At 41.8% G+C, this 24,070-nt stretch overlaps 1 protein-coding gene across 1 annotated transcript in view; it reads right to left on the bottom strand.

Moving 5' to 3' along the window:
• pola1 (polymerase (DNA directed), alpha 1) overlaps positions 1-24,070 on the bottom strand; it is a 54,342-nt gene that overhangs the window by 4,182 nt on the left and 26,090 nt on the right. Inside the window, exons 34-36 of the mRNA XM_086020884.1 lie at positions 21,869-22,000; positions 15,831-15,947; positions 8,498-8,594 (exon numbers count right to left, since the gene is read on the bottom strand). Of these exons, the coding sequence (XP_085877010.1) occupies positions 8,498-8,594; positions 15,831-15,947; positions 21,869-22,000 (346 nt within the window). The remainder of the gene's footprint in view (positions 1-8,497; positions 8,595-15,830; positions 15,948-21,868; positions 22,001-24,070) is intronic.

The following is a 24,070-nucleotide window of genomic DNA, read 5'->3' on the forward strand; positions in this document are numbered from 1 at the left end:
TAGCCAGAAAGTTAGCTATATAGCTAGCTATATAGATAGCAGTATAGCTAGATAGATAGATAGCTAGACAAGTAGATTAGCTAGCTAGATAGATAGCAGTATAGCTAGATAGATAGATAGACAACTAGCTAGCTAGCTAGGTGGATAGCAGTATAGCTAGCTAGATAGATAGCAGTACAGCTAGCTAGATAGATAGATAGGCAACTAGTAGCTTGCTAGCTACATAGCAGTATAGCTAGCTAGATAGATAGATGGACAACTAGATAGCTAGTAGATAGCAGTATAGCTAGCTAGCTAGATAGACAACTAGATAGCTAGCTAGATAGGCAGCAGTATAGCTAGCTAGATAGATAGCTAGACAACTAGATAGCTAGCTAGGTAGATAGAAAGATAGAGAGCTAGATAGCTAGATAGGGATGCACAATATAGCGATATCGATATTGCAATATTGACCGATGCAATATGCCTATCGCAAAGACTTGGCAATAATTTCCTTCAGGAATTGCGAATTGTGAATTGCTTTTACCTGAATTTGACCAGTCAGATACAAATTAAATGTGCATCGCCATCTAATAGTTGAACATTACCTCAGTTAAGTACAATTAATTAGCTAAGAATACATATCGCCTGCTTATTTTGACGCATTAAAAAAATTACTTCTTTCATTAGATAATAAAATGCTATTTCTTTAGGCAGGTTAAATACCGCAATAATATCGATATCGCTATATTCAACAACCATGTTGCATGTTTTTCCAATATCGCAATAGAGAGTTGGATGGATGGATGGCGGGTTGACTAGAAAGCGTCATCTTTGGCTAATTAAGATGCACCAATTACACTACTCCAAATATTGTACAAAACATTTTATAGGTTGTAAAGAACTGAAAATAGTCGGTCATTAGAAGGTCAGATTTACTGAAATCAAAAGCTATTTGAATCAAAAACATCTCAAAATGTCAAGTTAAATTTGAACATAGGACCCCTTATTTGCCAATAGCTTCACAATTCTTAAATCCATTGAACTTGTGAGTTGGACAGTTTCTGCTTGAATTTCTTTGCACGATGTCAGAATAACCTCCCAGAGCTTCTGTTTCGTGCGACCGAGTCAACTGCCACTCATCAAATTCACCCACATTTGGCGGCTTGGCGGGGCGTTAACGTCAAGCATTGACTTTAAGATACGATGAATCATCCAACAATCGTTTGCACACAATCGAACGAATTCTTAAGGATCAACAAATGAATCACGCCCGACCTCTGTATGATAAGTCTGACTGATCAGAATGTAAAAAAAAATAATAAATTACGACACACTGAACCGTCCTTACAAAAATGTAAGCAGCATATCAGGGGTTATCTTGGCTCTAACCAAGGTTTCGCAACACTGCACAGTCGAGCAGCACTGGGCACGAGCGCGTCAGGGCTCTGCGCGCTCTAACTAGGTGTAAATACAATAACAAGCCTGTAATTAAGTGAGCATGATGAAGTTAATGGAGATCGGCCATCGTGTCGGCCGCCTACATGAATATTCTATTAGGCTGGTGGTGGCGGGCAGCTGGAATAGCAGTTAATTTAATCACCACTCGGAGCACGGGGGAAACTTCTTTGTGTGAGTGTAATTGCATAGAATGAATAATTGATTTGACAATCGCACCCACGGACTTGGCCAAGCCGCAGAAAGCAAAGGGAGGACGAGGGGAGGGAAGGAGCTGGAGAGAATGGAGGAGAAGGAAAAGCGAGAGAAATGGGGGGGGGGGGGGGGGGGAGTGGGAGGAGCAAATGCAGAAGCCAGTAAAACGGACCATTAGAATAGCGCAGCTCAAAGACAATTTTCGTTTTATCAATGCGTCAGAATTACATTACGGCTCCCACGCCGTCACGCTGCCCACACTCGGGAGGAGGAGAAAAAGCGAGAGATGCAAAGCAAAGATGAAAAGCGGCACGAAATGATTGGGACTCGTCGATAGGAGACGCCAACGGACGGGCGGGCGCCTTTTCAACGGGCTTGGCGCCGCTGGCGCGTGCACAATCTATTAGGAGATCTCCTGCCGCGGATGAAATTACCTCCATGTTTTACTCAACCGCAGCAATCAGGCACAAAAACGCCACGCACATGTAGATAAGACGCACTCGTTCCAACATCGAGTTCAATCGGCAGCGTTCCGAATACAATGTGATTTATTGTGCTTTTTGAGCATACAAACAAGACAACCATAAACTGCAAATACAAAAATATGGAAATGGCCGCTGAATTGAAACTGCACTAGCCTAGCTACTGTTTGTCTGTTCAATTGTAATTATGTACTTAGAAATGGCTTACTGGTGTGAGTAAAATCACCTAAAAAAAAAAATGATATTCAGCGGGCATTTGTGATCTTAACCGGATTGGAGATGATGGGGAAATGCTTTATATTGTTTTGTTTACGGTATTGACGAACGATTTCGTCATGGGATGAAATACGGCCTTGTTTGAGAAATCAAGGCCTTGACATCTAAAGTCTGAGCAGTGAGGAACTTGACATATGAATGACCACTCTAAAAGCAAGGTCTTTTTAATGTTTTCTAGGGCCCGACCAATTAATCGGCTGGACAAATACGGCCCTTCATGGCCAATATTTGCAGATTATTTTTACCTTTATTTTCTCTCACCATTTGCAACAGTTGTACACAACACTGGTTTCATTATTTATTACACATAAATCTTTACAATAACCTAGGGCTGTGCAATTAATCGAAATTCAATTACAATTACGATTGTTACACTCCACGAAAATTGGCATAATCGTAAAAAGCGATGATTCATATGCATTTATATCCAATGCACTATGATTGTTTACACAAGGAAATTATACTTGAATTTATACATTTGCACCTTTTTAAAAACATTTATAATAACTAATTTGATAAATTTGGTTTGGTTCAAAAGGAACTTACATAGTGTTTCAAAGAAACGTATGTGTCTTCACACTTTTTACGGTGAAACATTTTCTTGTTTTGTACCAAAAAATAAATGATCATTTGAATAATCGTGATTTCAATTGTTACCAAAATAATCGTGATTAATATTTTTTTTTCCCTAATCGAGCAGCCCTACTATAACCTTGTATCCTGAAATATATATATATATATATATATATATATATATAGACATTTGTTGATAAAGTCATTCAAAACAAAACAAATCTAAATTTTTTATTTCATTTTTTTTTCTTAAAGCAATTCTTAGGTGAGCAATACAAGTTGTGCAAGGGATTGACATGGACGTCACTATTTTACATACAATCTAAAGTCACGGTTTGTCATAATTAATAAAAAATGGTGGCAGCTAAATCAAACAAATGCGTTATATACTGTATGGCACATTCAACTATTGGTCACAAAAACATATGATTATGTGAATATGAATTAATCGGACGATTTATCGGTAAACATTTTTCATTTTCTGCTATAAATCGGCACCGCTATTGTCTTAAAAAAATCCATAGCGGTTGGGCGTGTGTTTTCGACCAACCTTAGCCAACACCAGCATTAGCAAGACAATCCATGTACTGATATTATTAAATATTAGGTGAGGGGGGAAAAAAAGTTCTACAGTGCATGCGCATGTTCTTACACAAAAAGCAGTCCACACAGAGTATAGAATTGTATGTCTCATCCCTGTAATCTCAGCAATGTGGCCCCTGGGTGTGTAATGCAGTAATATGGGGTATTATGGCCACAGGACAGAGGATAACACCTTATACCTATACTTTCTATCAGCATGAAGGGGTTTCAGGAGTAATAAAAATCTTTTTACAGACCTATTTGAAAGAAAAAAAAAAAAAAAAAAAAAAAAGCGCACCTAAAACGACTGTCAGTTCATTATCGCAATAACACAGTGATCGTCACATTTATCCTCTTCAGTGTGTTGTGTTGTCATCCTTCTCCAACACAAAGTGAATGGAGGTGTGGTGCAAAGCTGAAGGTGTTTTGAAGGACAGCTCCGGACCTCTGCCGATGTTCCGATTTTTCAAATGAGTACTTCGACAGCATTCCGAGGAAATCACAATCTCCCATCGCTGGTGAGCAGGGATGTAATGATGAATCGAAAATCGATTAAAAATCGACTCAAACCGATTAAGCGATTTGAATAGGGAGAACTATTCGTTAAAAAGGCCTCGCGATTAATCGATTTGAATCGAGACAAATCGAACTCTGACATCTCAGCACTCGCAAGCCCTATACAGCAACACCTAACAAAAGACAACATACCTAGGTCATTAGAATATACTAATTTAGAGTGCTAAAGAATGAAGTTTTTTTTCCATTCCATACCATATTTTGAATGTGTAGATTAAATTATGCGCATGCGTTTGTGGATGGCTGCAGCACCACAATAGCGCACAGAGACAAGCATGGTGTTGCTTTTTTCTAAAAATCGAATCGAAAATCGGGAACTGAAAATCGAAAATGGAATCGGGCCTTCAGTGAATCGTTACATCCCGACTGGTGAGTGCTCCACAGAACGGGCTCCTCATGGGGTGCGCGGAGGCTGTACCCGGTGCCCGCAGGCATCGTGTTGGTGAGCCCTGGTTTGAAGTATCTCAAACGCGATTGCGCCGCTCATTTGACATCAAGTTCACTTTGCAATTGCAAAACGGTCTGCTTGCGGAATGTGTTCCATTATGTTGCATCGGGAGGTACAATACAAGAGTGACCGCCTGAAGACCAAGTGGCCGCAAAGCTCAGTAAAATAAAGCGAAGCGAGCCAGGAAGTGATTGGCAATGATTGCTTGCATCCAGGCTTAGACAAAAATATAATAAGAAAGCACAAGTGGGGCGCCATAATCATGTTAGTCGCCCTGCGCTGGTTCAATCCCTTCCCTTTTAGCGCCTTCCATCATCTGAGTGGTCATCTGCTGATTACAAGTTATATTTACCTCTGTTGTCTCACTCCTGGCTGCCACACAGCCCTGGCATTCAGGCATACATACATAAATATTTAATCAAATAAATAAATCACTCGCTGGAGACGTCCCTTTCTAATCAAGTGACATCAATCAGGGGGAACTATTCGCAAAGGGGCCTCGCCGCTTCCGCCTACCGAGCGCACCCACAGACTGGAGGAGCGTCTATTTGAGTCCAAGGGGGGGGGGGGGGGGGGGGGAAATATACGCTCCATGTCCCATTACAGGAGAAGGGCTATCCTTTCTTCAGCGTGCCCATTACTTCCCCTATCATTTCTCCAAATCTAAAACCTGTTTTCAATCAACACAGCCAAACGAGTGCCTGTCTAAGAGAGAGAGAGCGACCGGGGAGAGAGCGCGAAAGGTGGACAGTGAGGGAAGGGGCCGGGGGGGGGGGGGGCGGGGACAGAGATGGAGGGCTCTTTTGCGCCGTTCTCCCGGTGATTGGAGCATTTTGCATTCTGGACGTGTGTGTGATTGAATCCGTCTCCTAAATTAGGGCTGTTGACTCGAGGAGATGAATGTCCTTAACCCCCCAGCCCCACCGAACCCTCACACCCCCCCCCCCCCCCCCCATGTACAATGCCCATACTTTGGTGTGTGTCACCGTGTGCGCACGGGGCATCAATGATGAATATTTTAAGTGCAGCCTGGGTAACAGGCTTACTCTGAGCCATTGATTGTTAATGCTATGTTACATTTACAGTATTTGTGAGCAAACATTGATGGGGGACATCAAATTTCAAAGGGCACTTTCGCCGCTTTGATTTCAATTCTCGCAGCAGTGCTGCAGGGCTCTAACACAAAAAGCGGAAAATGAATAAAATATCAGCATTTAAAAAGCGACGTGTCCCCCCCCCCCCCCCCCAACTGCAAATGCACAGACTTTAGAAAGAAACGAAAAAAAAAAAAAAACACAGCGCCATAACATGAAGGTGGTTACTACCGCAGCTGCGGTAAATTACAGATGTACACACATTTACATATTCAAAATAGTGGAAATGATTTTACTTTATCACATTGAATGGGAAGCCAACACGAAAATTTCCTTCACAGGAATGTGTTCTATGCTGCCTCATAAGTCGAAACTTGATATTCTGATTAATGTTGTGTTTGTGGAATACAAATTAAGGAGCAAAATCCACCCGTTTTTAGCCATCTCAGGGGGCGGCCATTTTGCCACTTGCTGTCGACTGAAAATGACATCACAGTCATTGGAACTGGTGCTGTCAAGCGATTACAATTTTTTTTGGCGAATTAATCGCAAAATTTTCCATAATTAATTAATTGCGATTAATCGCATTTTTCAACGACAGTTTCTAACGGAGCTCGGAACCGATATTTACTTGAGTAACATCTTGGAATTAATGCGGGAAAAAAAAATACAAGTAGATTTCGATTCAAAGATAGCTTTCTTTGATCCTCGAATACAATTCTTTTCCTGTCAAATACAACAGTTGAAAGATACACCAGGGACGTACAATTGATATGGTATTTGAATTTGGCTGTGCAAAGTGTGCAAATTATTTGGGATTTCTCCAATGAGCCGTCGAGCAACTTTTTAAAGTCAAACTACGTAAAAGTCCGTCTTTGCGACAGTGACTCGCCTCTAAGTTTGGCTGCACAGTGAGCAGAGGTCTGCAGCTACAGGAAGTAAATATAACTGAGTTAATCTTTTTAGTGCGTAATGAAATTTTAATTAATCTCAAATAGTTAAAGCGGAAGTCAAGAATATTTTCCCAGTAAGGCCACCAGTTGAAACAAGGCATTCTGATAAATATTGCGTTTGTGGAATAAGAGTTAATCCACTTGTTTTTAGGCATCTCTGTGGGCGGCCATTTTGTCTTCTGTCGACTGAAAATGACATCAGAACTGCTCACAATGACCAATCACGGCTCAGATTCAGAAAACAGGTCAGGCGTGATTGGTCGTTGTGAGCAGTTGTGATGTCATTTTCAGTCGACAGCAAGTGGCAAAGTGGCCGCCCCTTGAGATCTACAAAAATAGGTGGATTTTACTACTTAAATAGGAAGTCAACGCAAAAGTTTTTTTTTCAATATGTTCTATGCAAGCCCACTATTTGAAACGAGGCATTCTGATAAATATTGCGTTTGTGGAATAAGTCTTTATCCACTTGTTTTGAGCCATCTCTGGGGGCGGCCATTTTGTCTTCTGTCGACTGAAAATGACATCACAACTGCTCGCAACGACCAATCACGGCTCAGATTCAGGAAACAGGTCGGGCGTGATTGGTCGTTGTGAGCAGTTGTGATGTCATTTACAGTCGACACAAGACAAAATGGCCGCCCCCAGAGATGGCTCAAAACGAGTGCATTTTGCTGCTCAAGTTATATTCCACAAACGCAAAATGAATCAGAATGCCATGTTTCAACTAGTGGGCCTGCTGGCAACATATTCATGAAAAAAACATGTTCGGGTTGACTTTATACTTTATATGAGACGGCATTAGGATGTATAACAGCCCTGTCCAATTTTTTTTCTTCCAAGTATCTCAAAAAGAAAACTTTTCGGATGCAAGGGCCACTGAGATTCCTCATCTTTAGTTTATTCAAACAATGGATGGCTTCTTAAAACAATCAGCGTGGGTAAAGTTATGCTCAGCAATTAATATGCTGACCTTGCAATGGACCAGAAAGTGACGCAAATAATTGTGACCTGTATTCGTTCTTTATTGAAAGTTTGTCACTATTTTAGTCGTAAATTGTTTATTTGCAGTTTCTCCATCTGTAGAAAAGCTCGAGTTGTCCCGCACAGTCACAGTACGGCAAGTTAGAGGAACGCTCCCGGCTGAAAGCAGCGAAAGGTGAATTCACAACACAAGTGCGTTTTATGTGCATTTATACATGCGCGCACATGCTACATGTACACACATACATATACTTAGACAGTACGTACAAACAAGGGCAAAGGGTACTTGTCTTATAGTTTGAACACCTATAGTCAAATTTTAAAAATTGAAAAGAGGTAGGATAAATGCATCGGTTTTATGTCCCCTTGTGACCAGTTAATTTGAACTCATTCACTGCCAGACATTTTCAGACCCTAACATTTGAAAAAAATTGGAAAAAAAATATAAATAAATTCCTGGGATTGAATGGTTGGACTGTGAAAAGACAAGCATATCCGTCAATGGCAGCGAATGAGTTAAGTAGGAATGCAACGATGAATCGAAAATCGATTTGAAATCGGTTCGCCCAGAATAATCGATAAACCGAAAATCAAGTTGATTTAGAAATGATCATCTAGAAAATGATGTCTTTTTTCATTCCAGATGCATAGCACATTTTGAATGTGTAGATCAAATGATGCTTTTGCGCCAAACATCATTGCGTATTGCGTTTGTGGATGGCTGCAGAACCACACTAGTGCAATAATCGAATCGAAAATCGGGAACTGAAAATCGAAAATCGAATCGGGGCTTGAGTGAAATGTTAAGTCATCTCAAAAGTGTTTTTTTTTTTTTTTTCTTCTTTCAAATCTAAATTTGTAACATTCAAATTCCAAGAACACGCTTGTGTGTGCGCTTACTTTTCTCTTCTCCCTGTAGGAATTTGCTCACGGCATGGTCCCAGTCGAAGATGAACCTGTAGAAGCAGATCTGGTTGTACAGTGCCTTCTCCGAGTACTGCAAACAGAAGCAAAAAATAATAATAATAATAAGTTTTGTCGCATTCATGAGAAAACGCTGAGGAAGAAGAAACGCGCGGTACATCACAGCTCCCGTGTGAAGCGAGAAAACAAACGTGCTTGTTTTTTTTTTTTTGTTTCCCCCCCCTATCTTTACCGCAATTAACTGGGGGGGTGGATGACAAAGAGCGACACTGAGCCGCGCAAACGGAGGAGGAGAGGAAAGGAAGGGTGAACACAGAAAGAGGACCGAGATGAGAATGAAAAGAAGGGCTCGGGCCTGGAATCCCCTCCCTCATAATAGTTTGTTGTGCGAGCGGAGAACGCCAAGCGCCGAGGCTGTCAATTTGATTAGCCATTATACTGCATGTTTAATTGCCGTTATTGGATCGTCATTTCCTCGCTACGCCGGAGAGGGCACGCTAAGCCCCGACCCCACACCGCCGTCAGGTGTGTGCAGAGTGCTTTATTATTACCGCCGGGAAGAAGAATAAACCCCCCCCCCCCCCCCCCGCCCCTCCGACAATTCCTGCGTGCCACCGTCGGAGCGAGCGCGCACCCATTATACCTGCCAATCGACCGCCGGCGTAATTGTAATTTCAGTTTTTACTGCGGCGGCATTATCAAGTGGCGAGAGTGTCTAACGTAGCTCCGTGCCAAATGTGATGAAGTGAGCACGTGCGCGCATAAGGGGGGGGGGGGGGGGGGGGGGGGGGGGCGTAGGTGTTTAATGGCCACGGCCGCGCGCGCGCAGCTGTTGACCGCTAACGCGACGCCTCGCCGGCAACCCAACCGCGTACGAGCCATAACGCCGGCTCGCTATTGGCTGCCGAGGTTGCGCAACCTCAGCCACGCGCCATCTTGGAGCCCAAATCATCCGAGAACATCCACGCGCACAAAACAATATCGTGCCGATTATAGGCGAGCCAGTCGCTGCTTTCTGATTGACTGACAGGTGTCAGAAAGGCGTGGCTAAATTATTACAGGGTGGTTATTGAATTTGTAGCACCTCAACCCCACCTTTTTTTTTTTTTTTTTTTCTCTCGTACATGCGGCCGCCTCGCCTTTCGGCTCGGCACTTTGTTCCCGCGCTGACACCATTTCAATTTGCTCGGCAAATCTGCAGCATATTTTCAGCCTGACTGCCTAAGGAGCCAACCAGCTGTGAAATTGCCTCTCTCCCGGGAGCGCAGCCCCCCCCCCCCCCCCAGCCCCCCTTGCATTGTCGCTGTCCCCCACCGACTCAAAACACCACACCGCCACAAATGCATGCGCAAACAACAGTTAAGAAAAAAGGAATGTTATAAGGGAACACGAATCGTTAAAAAAAAAAAAAAAAAAGTACAAACGGATCCCTGAATCATCCTGCGACCCCTTTGCGGTATTCGCGCGCGCACATTTTCCCTCAGCTGTGACTGCAGTAAGCTTTTAAACTTTTTTTTTTTTTTTAAATGCAATAAGCGTTTATTGCCGCTCGAGCTGGCCGCGCCGATCAGCTTCACAAGACACCATAATGAGTCAATATATGTAAATCTTTACTAGGCAAACACGGCGGGAAACAAAAGGCATTTAACTGGTGCTCTCGCCCGCAAGCCTCCGACCATTCAGCCGCGGTAATTTCTCTATATTGAAAGGCATAATTGCCTGCTATTTGAAGATATTCATGCCCAATTTTTGAAATTAATTTCAATTGGGGAGAAATGTAGAAATGTCAGCTCCAAATGAAAGGGATTTGATTTCAATTATCCTCGCACAAAGGACTGTGATTTCCAAATACACTTAAGCAAAATTATGACAAGAATTTTTGTTCGGCAAAATTCAGTGTTTAAAGAGCGATTAGGCGATAATGGGGCAGCTTTGAGGCGGCGCTGAATGCAGCCGTCTCCCTCTGAAAGGCACTCAATTATCTCTGATTGCTCCCGCTATAATGTATCAAATAGAGATACCTGCTATTGCCGTAATTTGTGTGAAAATTAACACGGTGCAATTTCCACTAGAGGGAAAAAGGGAGCCCTAATGGGCGCCTGAGCGTACATCAATAAAGCAAGGGGGAGGGGGGCGGGCAGTTGCGGAGGGGAGGAGGAGAGAATAAGTGGGGGAGCTAACGAGGGAGGGGAGGGAAAGAAAGTGAAAAGAAAAGAGCAGGGGCAAGAAAGCGGCGAATAAAAAAGGGAAAAGAAAGGCAAAGTCAGGAGAGATTTGAAACAGGGTGTGGAAAAAGAGGCTATTTGAGTTAAGCGCCGCGCACGTGGGTGGGCGGCGGCGGCGGCGGCGGATGGAAAGGCACGGCGCGGCAGAGGGGAAGAGAAAGAAATTTAATTTACTGAAAATATTACAAATTGCACCTGTGCATAACTCAGCCAAATTACCAACCAATCAAGGCAGAGTGCCTATTACTCTCCCATTACATGGAGATCAGATCACATTCTGATTCTGTGTCCAGCCAGGGAGGGTGGAGGAGGGAAAGGCAGAGTGAGACGGATGGACGGGAGGGAGGGAGGGAGGGAGGGAGGGAGGGAGGAGAAGCGAGCCTAGGCAGCGCCCACTGCGATGGTAAATGTAGCATGATGCTCAACAGGAGGAAAAAAAAAAAAAAAAAAAAGGACCAAACAAGTGTATTTACATTCCAGTGGCGGATGCAGCAACAAGAAAACCTGATTGCGTTTCTGGCTCATCAATCAGGATTTATATTAATAACGCTATTATCTGCATTGATATAGTTGATTACTCTAACATGAAAACATTGACAAAGGGATGATGTGTCAGGGGGGGGGATTGAAATTGTGAATGCCTCATATGCCTTCATCCAGCACAGAACGCACGGCCGAGATGGGCCTCTTCAGGCGTCTGAATATTGAATTCCGTCATTTCAACATTAATCCCCCTGCGCTCGCTTGGCTCAAATCCGAGATTGCGTTCCAAAAAAAGGAACGAGTAAATAAGAGTGCAAAAGTTACTCTCGATGCCCAGAGAGACGTCACGTCAAGCCGAGCAAGCCAATCTAGTCCATCTCCCGATTTAAACCCGAATGAACATAAAACGTCAAAACCAACCAGACTGCCCCAGATATCAAGTCAACACATTTAGCACTAGCATCATTGCAATTATTTTGCTTCAATATTGCGATTCTATTTAATATGAGATCGTTTTGTTTCAAGGTCATGACCAAGCCGCGTTAGCGTTAGCAGCAGAGTTCGGCCGCCTTTCACCGAATGACTTAAGGCCACGTAAATCTCCCTTTAAGAGCAGCACGGCGGTAATAAAAGGCGTCTAAAAAGGAAGCACGTTTTCATTTCTCACATTGGGACAGTCGTTTGCGGAAACTAGTTGTAGTTAAGCACCAGGGGCGGAGCCATGGGTGGGCCTGGGTGTGCACAGGCCCAACCCAGACTGACAGACTGCCCGCCCAGTGAGATTCATGAAAAAAGATATACTTTTACATTTTTAATAAATTATTTTTGAATTTGATTTTTTTCTTTTGTTGAATAAAATGGCATCATTGTAGTTGTCTCAGGAAGTTCTGAAAACTTCATATTATTCAATTTGTCATTGTATTTGAATATACCATGCGTCGGGACAGGAGGATTGTGCTCAGTGAGAGAAATATTCAGGCCCACCCTGATTTTTTTCCCGGTCCACCCATTAGCCACGTTCTGGCTCCGCCCCTGGTTAGCACACACAGGCTACCGTGCGCTTCTGATGGAACACAATCGCAAAACAATCGCTTGTGGCAGCCCTACTTGAGACTCTTGCGTCAAACATTATTGTGTTTGTGGATGGCTGCAGCACCACAATAGCGCACAGAGACAAGCAGGGTAGCGATTCAAAAAAAAAAAAAAAAAATCATATCGATAATCGGGAGCTGAAAATCGAAAATCCAGTCGAATACATACACACAAACATACACTTTTACAGTATATACGTACATATCGTCGCTGTCCTGTGAAAAACACTTGTCCAATTTTGACATTTCTGTAACGCAGTAACACCGTTCACGTAAAAAATAAGAAAATTGAAAAAAAAAAAAAATGGACATAAATATTTTTCACATGACAGCGACGATATACATGTATACATACACACACACACACACACACACACACACACACACACACACAAATATATATATATACAGAGATGGGCATTCCGACACGGGGACAGAACGGTCCCTCAGTCCCGTCCGGACGCCCATTTTGTGGACGGACGGAGGACGAGAAGTCTTTTAAAAAGGACAGAAGTGTTTTTTGCCCGTCCCTCTATGTCCCTAATCGGGTCGAGGACCGACTTACGTGTTGCGTTGGGTTCTTTTAAAAAGAAAGACCACTGCTCACTTCTGCGATACCATGGCGGCCGCCTTCATCAATTCCCTGCGCATTTTTCATGTGCGTTCCCTGCAGTAACACTGCACAGGCATATTCTGCCCTCTAGTGGTTCAACACATGTAATACCACCAAAACTGTCACATACCCGAATTTAACAACAAGGATCGCTTGCAACTAATTTTTCGACGGTCAGATAATGCAGTTGAATGGATTTTGTCTCCAGGTTAAGAAAGATGGTTAATATAGTATGTAACTTCTTTTTTGGAAAAGAGAATTTACCAAAGAATAACATGTGTTTTCATACTTTCTGCCGATAAAAATGTTAGCGACTCGCGGCTCTTAAAATAATGCGGTCACTGTCAACAACGGCAATACAGGCGCCTCAACAGTACCGCAGCCTGCTGTCTTCATTATCTTTGGCCTTCTGGGTAATATCTAATGACAAAGTGTGGCGCAAAAAACATGTTGCTCGGGGGATGGTCAAATGTAGACAGGCTGCAACACTTATGGTAGAGAAACGATGGATGAGCTCGCGCGGGAGAGTTTTTATTCAGCCTGCAGTTTAAAGTGCCACAGAACCTCAGGTACACCAACAGCCCTCAAAGTGGCTACAGTGACAGCACAAATTGGGCTTCTGGGTTACAATCTGTCGCCACAGAGTCGGAGACAGCAAAGCATTGAGCGCAGTGGATTAAAAACAAAATAAGAGAAAAAAAACAAAAACTGACAGGGGAGTTAGGGCAATGGTTTAAAAAAAAAAAAAAAAGAAGAATGGGACTAAGGAAAAGAAAACTGGACAGTCACACTCAACTTAAGCGGGAGAGTGTTGTTAAATCCAGTGGTCAAGCTAACAAAGTGTTCAGAAGGTGGCGACCACTTCCAAAAACACCATGTAGCATAGAACCCTGTATACGTGTGCTCCAAGGCTGTCAACACACACCCTTTAGTCATAACTTCGACTGGCAAAATATTAGTATGATGCCGTGTGCTTCAACACAGCACCCGTGCCATGGCAAACGAGCGACTCTGTTGAACTGAGAATCACAAAACTTCAGTTTCTCTGGTAATTGAACCACTGAGACGGGTTCCAAAAGGCTTCGCTTGGGCTGGACGCGTCCACGTCACAAACACGCACGTTTCGTTGGAGGTCGAGGCAAGCTCGGTGGTGTTTACGCCGAACCAGCTTGCCGACATCTTGAACGTGGAGTCCCGCAATCGACATTGGCCTAAAAAAAAAACTTTCTAATTGAACTTTTTTTTTTTTTTTTTTTCAATTTTGAAATGTAGACATGACCAAGTGACAAAGATGTCAAAAGGTGGTTGTCAATATCATATCTGATGTTTCGAACAAAATCCGACTAGTTATTAATTTATTGGAGCCAAACAAAGTGACCTCAATACAAAACAAGACTCTCAGTCCTCAGGCTCTCTCTAGTGGTTATATATTTTGATGGGCTAGCTAGTAGGGCTAAACACTTGGCGGAGTCGCTCCTGAGTGAGTAATCAGCGCTCGCGTGACTGCGAATAAACTACACCTCCGACAGGGATGATGCGGAAAGACGAGGAAGTAATGCTAATTGCTAATAGAGGCTAAGATTGAGACGTGACCATTCAACACCAGGATTAAGTGTTTGGGTGAGAAAAGATGTCGGTTCAGATAAACATTTCCATGTTAGTGCTAAATTTCCAGCAGCTATAAAATAACCAATGATGAACAGCAAGCAGGTAAAGTATTTGGACAGAGTTTTTAAGGTAACATCAAAGGTTGTTAACACTGAACTTGATATGTACTGTAAATACCGTATTTTCTAGACTATCAGCCACACCCACTCTAGTTTTTCAAAAAAATAATGAAAAAACTATATATAAGCCGTACCTTTATTAAGCCGCACTTATGTTGAAAAATTAGATATTTACTGCATATTTACAGAATGATTTTGAACTGTAAATTCGGATTCTTTCCTAACAGTGCCTTTTAGCACGGCAGCAACTTTGCTGATTAAAACGGAACAGAGCCAAGAGAAAATAAAGTACTTGTTTTCATTTCGCTTATCAGTTAACGTCCACCTGTTGCTCTACTTCTGCATACCACCAAATGCATAACCTAGTGCATAGCGCCCTCGCCTGTTGAACTCCTCCAACTGCGGTCACATCCTGTTAATGGCAATTGTACGGTATTGTATTGTAATTCCGGTTAGAGTGCCCCCTAGCGGTGGAAGAAAAATCCACAGAATAGCCGCATCTTTATATAAGCCATTCAAAACCTAGGAAAAAAGTAGCAGCTTATAGGCCGGAAAATACGGGATGTTTGTTGGTTGGGATAGCATTTGTTGTTGTCTATTTAAAAAAAAAAATTTAAAAAAGAGATGCTTATATAACGCAAAGGATACAATATTTTTATTATAGTTTTTTTTTACAACCCATTTATCATTTTAAAAGGTAGTGCATTGTTTGGCACACCAGATTGTAATTTCATTCAATAAATCCAGAAATTTATAGAAGCAAAGATAATTGTTGAACATCAAAACATTTTCACTGTAAATTACGCTGACTATTTCGGAAAATGAGAAAAACGAGCATACGCCTATTTATTTGGAAAACAGTGTACAACCACAATAAACATTACTAACACTGGAACCCCACTCAATGTGTCAACAAAAATGAAATATTACCTTTGTCAATGCACAATTTTTGACATAGCTTTTGTATGATACATTATATGCTGCTGATGTACTTAACAAGGGGTGTGTAGAAGTGAAATATAACATCGATCCATAGATGTGTGTACCCCTGCATGTGGAGACGTTTCAGCGCCATAGCACCTGGACAAATCCGACAGTAAATATCGGCGTGTTTGTGTGCGGATTTATGTCAAATTCAACCCAAAGAGTGATGAGGTGCTCGTGCGTTACCTCGGGCCTGAGTGTGGCTCTGCAGCAACTTGGGCAGATGGGTCCATGGCGCGAGAAGGCAATGGGCAAGCGCCTGATCCTGTTCTGACAAGCCTGGTCGTCACACACCAACCAGCCCTGAAATAGACACAGACACAAACTTTAAATAATAGCAACTACAATTTTGTACAAACACTGGCATACCATTGGTTAAAATACCGGATATTTTTCTTTTACATATAAATCACACTGATAAACAAACAAAATCCATAATCAAGCCATGCACCAAGGAAGTGTAGTGGTTGCGAGACAGTGCCGCACCAATGATCAATTTGACATTCAATGCCTTGCTCAGAGGCACCTTAGAATTGCTCTGGAATGTGGAATGGTCTCCAGAAACCAGTTTCATAAGCATATGACAAAGTTGGGCTGGACAGAATTTCATACCTCCATATTCATGCCAGACAGGTTAATAATGACACGATATTAGTATGAAAATTAAGCAAAAAAAACTAAGCAAAATATCAATCCAAAATGTTTTTCTAATGTAACTTACTTAGATCAATAATAACAGTCAATAAATAATTTTTTTTTTAAAAAGAATAAAATTGAAACTGTACTGTCACTGTGCTTTAACGGTCATTTTATGCTACAACAGAAGTGTTTGTTTGTGTGCGCGTTAACGGCATGAAAAGTGCCGTCTGATGTGCCGGCCCACCCCTCAAGGTTGAAAAAGAAACAACCACTTAAATCTTATGTTAACGGACTATTTCTCAAAATGTGTCTGGGAACAAGCTATTCTCGACTGTTAAGAAAAAAAAAAACAAGTAACACAGTCACTTAGCCAATGACGTGCTGCGGCTAATTTGAAGCAGTAGCCGTAGCACGCTCACGGCAAAGCTAAAAGGTAAACAGAGTTGCATGCTGGCACAGATATTCCAACGATTTTAAAAAATCAGGTGGCCTTGAGTTAGTTTTAAAATGCAATTTTGAAGTTAACAGGATTCCTTTCAAGTTATTATTCTTGTTCAAACAACAAACTCGTTGAGACTGAATTTACAGTAGCTCTGTTTGTTGCACCCAAGTAGTGCACTCCTTTTGCCTCAGTTCCTTGAAGAACACAGAGAGGAAATCTTAAAGTCAATCCAAATAGATTTTTTTCAAGAATATCTTCTATGCAGGCCCACTAGTTGAAACAAGGCATTCTGATATTATAATATTGCGTTTGTGGAAGAAGAGTTAATCCACCTGTTTTTAGCTATCCCAGGGGCGGCCATTTTGACACTTCTGTCAACTGAAAATGACAACACCTGGCTCAGGTAATGACCAATCACAGGTCACCTGTTTTCTGAAGCTGAGCCATGATTGGTCGTTATCTGACAGAATGACAGAAGTGACAAAATGGCCGCCCCTGGGATAGCTAAAAACGGGTGGATTAACTCTTATTCCACAAAGGCAATATTAATCAGAATGCCATGTTTCAACTAGTGGGCCTGCATCGAACATATCCTTGAAAAAAAAAATAGGTTGGGGTTGACTTCCGCTTTAATGATTTTTAGCTAGCCCACCCACAACCCAAATGAGCACAATATACAATATATAATGAGTATATTAAATGGATGGATGGATCGAATGTGTCTTTCCTTGCGCACCTGTCAGACAGGCAGCACCGTGGGCAGCCACAGTTAGGACCCCCCTGGGTTGAGTTACTGACCCTGGACAGGTGCTGCGGCCTGACCAACTCAATAGGCCTGTACTCTTACAAGCAGTCCAACCACCCCCATTAGCTTCTTATGAGCTGTTATTACTAAAAGGGGGGGGGGGGGGCAGGGGGGGCTGTTAATGCCCAACTAATGACACAGCATAAGAACCACAGTCATCAATGCCCAGGCTTCCTTCCTTCCATTCACTAAGACCAAATAAACCCCCTCCGCACCTGCAACCTCAACACTCTTCCCAAAGCTGTGATTCCAATGGACTGAAAAGTTCAAATGACTGATGTGATTACATACATTCACTGAAAATGCCCAAATCATTATCAGTACATTTTTGATACAATCTAAGGATTCGACTGATAAGGCAAAGAGACAGGCACAAATGTGAGAAACAAGGACCTCAGGAGGTGCGCGCCGTGCCATCTAATCAAGGTATTTTGCCAAGACTTGGGAGTGGAGGTGTACAGTCTGACGTGGGCGGCATAAAGGCCCCATAATTGCATAATTATGTGAGTGGATACATGACATACTGCATGCAGACCAGATCAAAATGGCTTCTACTTAATTTAACTTAAAGCAAGAACAGGACACGACCGGGTCCCCGGAAATTTCTGTCGGCCCACATCAAAAACCTTCCTGTTCGTTGAACCTCTTTCGTCATTTACGTCTTCAGTGGTGGCAGTGGATCACTCCCCCCCCCCCCCCCCCCAAATAAAATAATCTAATAATAATAAAAATATATATAATAAAATAATAATAGAAATATTACTTTAAAAAATGTAATAATAATAAAAATAATCTTACATCCTTACTATGTCATCCTTCTAAATAATTAATTATTTGATCATTAATATTTGAACACAATTAGGTCATGCAAAACATCTGGACTGTCAACACACACGCACCTACCCAACTATTAGGCAAGGCTCAAAACTTTACTTTTGTAAAACCCTGAATAGGCGGTTGTTCATACTTCATTTCTTCTGTATTACCACATTTCACATTTAGATTTTAGCACATATTCTATCATGATACCATTGAGAAAATATCGTGATATCATATTAGATATAGACCGATATGCTTTTTTCCACGGGCGATACCTATTAGTAGTCAAGGAGTCCGATAACCGATATTTCGAGCCGATATCTATTTTCAGTGAAAATGAAAATATTGGCATCAAAATCTAAAGAAAAATGTACTCTTAACTTTCTGGTAACGTCTTCAAGCATGTTTATTGAACAATGTTTCAGGTTTGCATAATGGTGATTTCTTTAAAAATCACTATTGCAAGAAATTTTTGACAGTATACCTTTGTTATAAAATTCTAGCAAAAAGTTCAGGGAGCACCCACGATGGTCAGCATCTCTTCAAAAGGATAAAAGGAAAACTGAAACAATAGATCCATCTAATTTTCTATAGTAAATTTCAAAATGACAGAAATGTTCAACTTTCACATCTTTGTTTTGATTTCCACCGCTTTTAATTGATTTATTATCGGCCGGCAGAGTTTTAGAAAAGCCAGATGCCGATATTAGTCAAAAAGCCAAATATCGGCGCGGCCGCTAATCGGCGCAGCCAAATATCGGCGCAGCCAAATATCGGCGCAGCCAAATATCGGCGCGGCCGCTAATCGGTCCCTCCCTGTATCATACGACGAGTTACTCTGTGATTCCTAAGCCTGGTTTGCAGGTGTGCAACGTGAAGTTTGCTCCGAATGGGTAAACAGAAAAAAAAAAAAAACCCTGCACAAATTCAAATTCAGAAAACCAGTCCAAATGACAATAGACAACCATTTAATTAACGTCGCTCGGATGGAATAATTGTCAGAGCGCTATTGTTAATGTCAACGTGGAGCCGGCGTGCTTCCTGTACCTGTGGATTCCACTTGCCCACAAAAGCACAAACACTTGGCTGCCAAAATTGGCAGCGCTAGTCGCAAAGTCCTAAAATCGATCTACTTTACAAACACATTCAACTGCACACACACTTAAGCTCACGCACACACACTGAATAGAGCTCAAACGGTTCCACTTTGTACCCCCCCCCCGCTTAATCAAAGCTTCTCAATTCAACACTTTGACCTTTTGTTCCAAACAGGATTATCACCTTCTCCTGTCTTCATTCACTCTTTCTCCTCTCCTCTCCTCCTTCCCCACTTCTTGTCTTGCCCCTCAGCCCGTTTCCAGGGGCGACCCGCGCATGGAGGGTAATTGCAATAATTTGTTAAATGCCATGGCAACGCTGCTTTGATGGGAGGGGTTAAAGAAGAAGAACGGGCTGGTTCAATGAATCTCTCGTTTTTGCCAAGACGGGAGAACGACAACACGGTGTTTGCCTATTCGAGGGGGTACAGGTTTATTAATAAGGATCGGGGGGGCGGGGAATTCACTCACGATTAATGTCTCTGTGCTTGAGGATGCCAACGCAAATGTAGACGAGTTACTCGTGACCCCAGAAACGCGCACACGCAAAAAAAAAAAGAAAAAAAAAAAAAAAAAACAAGCGCAAAGCTTTGCCTCTCTGGCCAGACAAAACAGCTCTATTTGAACTCTCCCTCAGCCTGAAAGGAATTCTTAATTACACAATATTACCCCTCTTCATTGCCCCGCTGTGTGTGCGCTGTGTCCACTGCAGCTCAGGCATCACTGGTGTGTGTGCGTGCGTGTGTGTTGCCGCGTGAGGTGTAAGCATTCAGCGGCAGCAGCTGTTTCACACATTGTGACAAAGGAGTTGAGAGGGACTCGTTCTCCACACATTCACCCCAATAATTGATTTCGGTTCAGCACTGTGGGAGAGTAACACATTACACACGCGCGCGCGCGCACACACACTTTTGCAGACGCCGCATTCCAGTCTCTCAGGTCCAACATCTAAGAAGTTGCCAGAGATTCCTAAGAGAAAGGGGGGAAGGGGGAGGGGCAGCCGCTACGAATGCAAAACACGGATTGGACAACTTGACCGCAACACCTTTTGCATCATAAACTGAGTTTCCTGTAGAAGTAAGGAAAAGGTGAGTTTTTTTTCTCTTCTTTTTTTCCCCATTTCATTTCATTCATTTAAAGCAGCACTGGGCAAGAAATCGACCTTAATCAAATTTATTCACAACTCTTTAGATGAAACTTACAAGTACAGTAGTTGAATGGGACTTCATGCCCTGAGGGGCGTCTGTATCGTTTTTACTGGCTCAAAGCAACTTTGAGGAGGATGGGATCAACCCTGGCACAAAAAAAAAAAAAAATGTCCTGAATTGCTTTACGGCATACTCACTTCCTCCTTTCGCTATAAGGACGGCGCAGGATTTCACGAAACTGCGCGCTGGCACGCATCGGGAAACGTGATTGATTTTGGTCAAAACGCTACCGCTTTTGTCCACATGGCGCCGCCATAATCAACAAAAACTGACATATGGAAGAGTGTTTTCTTAAGTGCAAATAATCGTGACCAAAGTCATGGTCACAGTCCACAAGGGCGCCAAAACCTCAGCGTAAGATCTCGTACACGTCTCGTGCATTGTCTTTTGTGTACCAAGTGTGTTTAGCGCCATTCATGTTCATAATAACACTAGTTAGTGAATATAAGGAATGCAGATTTCTAGAAAAAAGAATTAGATTAAAATCAGGACTCATTGTTGCCTCTGCGGGGAAAAAAATGGAACTGCAAGAGAAGCAAAAGATCCTCACGAATGTCATTGTAGCTTTGCAGCCTTCAGCAATGGCGTGGTCAGTCAGTGACTCAGTGAGTCAAAGATCAAAGCTTAACACAAGCCGATTTGTCATCCGATTTGTCATCGTTATTTTTTTACCCCTGCTGATTCTCCATTAACCAACGCTAACAGATATACTGTTCAAATTACACACAGGGAAGGAGAGGGACAAATTTGCTCTTCAAAAGTTAAAAATTGGCATTTGAGTATTTTCATGGATCATGATCCAAACAAATCTACCTGGCGCTCTCTTACTTTTGCAAGCATAATGTGCTCTTTGGTGGAAAATGTCAGCGCGGTGCCCCCGCTGGGCTTTGCGTCAGCTTTTGTCCAATATTTTTTTTTTTTTTTGATTGCTTCCCTTGCCATTACCGCACGGGCTTGCCTCCATTTTCGCACTTGAGTTTCATACGCATTGATTTAACCAAATGAATGCCCATTCGTGGGAAAACTACATCGCGGATTCAAATGAGCAAGCACCATCGTTGAAGATAGAAGTGACTCGCAGCGATGTGCAAGTCAAGCGAGTTGAAACCTAAATGGATTGAAGGCCCTGCAGACAGTAGGCGTGTGAAGCATTGCAGTAAGTTAGCACAGCAGACGCCACACAAGTGTACCGGACCGCAAACAGAAATACTCACAGAGTAGTATTTCTTGACGTGGCGTCGGATGTCAAGAAGCAGTTTGTTGCTGATGTTAAAAGCGTAGTCGATGGGGCGGCCACCACAAGGCACGTGACAGCACCGCAAAAAGCTGGGTTCCAACTTTGAGCCCTGAAAGACAACATGCACCACTTCAATTTAGATATAAAAATTAATAATCATTTCAAAAAAAAAAAAAAAAAAAAAAAAAAAAAAAAAAAATCGACAACAACTTGAATGCAACCGATTTTGAACTACAGAATGCTGCGATCAGGCGCAGATGAATATTGCAAGAAATGTCAATGTGAATGAATGCAACCGCGTTATAATCCCTTGGGGTGGGAACGATAATCGTTTTTTCCGATGCATCGTTCGGCTCATGAAAAAGATTCCGAATCGATTTATAGGTATTAATAATCGATAATTAAAGTTTAAGCATGCGCAAGCGATCACGTGCGTTTGTACATCAGACTAGGCTAAGCAAATATGTGGCAAGATGGCGGAACAAGCAAAACCTCGCACGAGCGGAGCCAAATCAGCGTGACATCTTTGCTCTTCCTTGAGATTTTTGTTTTAATGAAGGTGTAGCCCAGGAAACATTTTGTTTTATATTTCACCAAATTCATTTTGTGAACATTCTAAACGCTACATATTCCGTTTGAACTATTTAGTGGTTGTTTCTGTGCATTGTCGGTCCTGCGTTGTTTGTTGACGAGACGCATAGGGGCACTTGTGTGACGTAGCTACGCTTTCCCGGCAAAGCAGAGACAGCTTCTGTACGGCTAAGACCTGCCGAAGTGCTTTCGCCATTGTTTTTAAGCGAGCGACTGTAAAAGTTGTTTCTCCTTGCCTCATTTGTGGTCTTTCTCACTCGAGAGATTGTTCCGTAGCCCGTGTTGATGCGGGATGCTTTCTCTTGCTACGCTACAGAATCAAAAGGTGATTGTCCTGATCCCTGCCTGAGTGTTCGCCTTCATGAGTACCAGCGTCCATCTTAAGTTTGCGACAGTATTTTACATGGACTATAAAATGTAAGCCAATGTAAGTGTTGCATCGGAATCGAATTGAATCATAGGCCTCTGAATCGGAATTAAATCAAATCGTGGGCCTCTGAATCGGATCGAAGCGTGAGGTACCCATAGATTCCCATCCCATTCCCCCCCCAAAAACAAAACAAAACAACAACAACAAAAAACAACAAAAAAAAAAAAGAAATCACAAAAGCAGTAAAAAACTGACTATTGTAATAATATGAAAAGAATACCAACAGACTAGGGCTGCTCGACGAAAAAAATACTAATCATGATTATTTTGATTATAATTGAAATCACGATTATTCAAACGATTATTTATTTTTCGCGACAAAAACAAGAACAGGTTTAAACATGTAAAAAATATTAAGACAAAATTCTTTGAAACGCTATAATTTAAGTTCGTTTTGGACCCAACAACATTTATTATCATTTTTTTTAATTATTTATTTAAACTACAAATGTATAAATTAAAGTATGGTTTCCTTGTATAAACATATGAGTTAACTTGCTCTGCACTTATAAACTGCCCAAGTAGTAACCTGCTTGGCGTAAAATGCCAATATTGACAAAATAACAGACATCTATACATTTAGACCTTTGTCTGGAGCCTTTTTTGTTTTGTTTTTAAAGTAAAATGTACACATAGTAAACAGAGTTAATGTAATTTGCTTCTGATAAATTATAAATTTAATATGCTGATTGGGTCAAATTAATTTAAATGTTGACTGTTACATACTTGTACGTAATCTATACAATACTTCTAAATTACAGTCGGCCATATATAAACTGTAGTACAATATAATGACCAATAATGTTTGCAAATTGCATTTGAAGCAATTTGAAACAAAAATGTACACAAAAAAAATGTGACTTCATATTATAGACTACACAAGAAATGTAACTTAAGTCACAGTAATAATGTTTAGCATGGTTGCTATTTTTGTGCTGGTAAAAGTAGTGTATATTTGCATAAGATGTGTTATTTAAAATAAATCCCTCGTGTCGATTGCGAAGTAGAGTCTGTGCCCTAAACATTTGGAAGCCTTGTCGGGCAATAGATTCTGTTATCTTTTTGTGTCTCTCTGATGTTGAGATGATGAGATTTGCGTTGCGGACAACGCCAAATCTAACTCGGTGTTTTCTTACTTTGGTGTATCATAACAAAACC

Source organism: Filicampus tigris, chromosome 21, assembly GCF_054856515.1.
Source record: "Filicampus tigris isolate MCC_2025a chromosome 21, RoL_Ftig_1.0, whole genome shotgun sequence".
Classification (NCBI taxonomy): Eukaryota; Metazoa; Chordata; class Actinopteri; order Syngnathiformes; family Syngnathidae; genus Filicampus; species Filicampus tigris.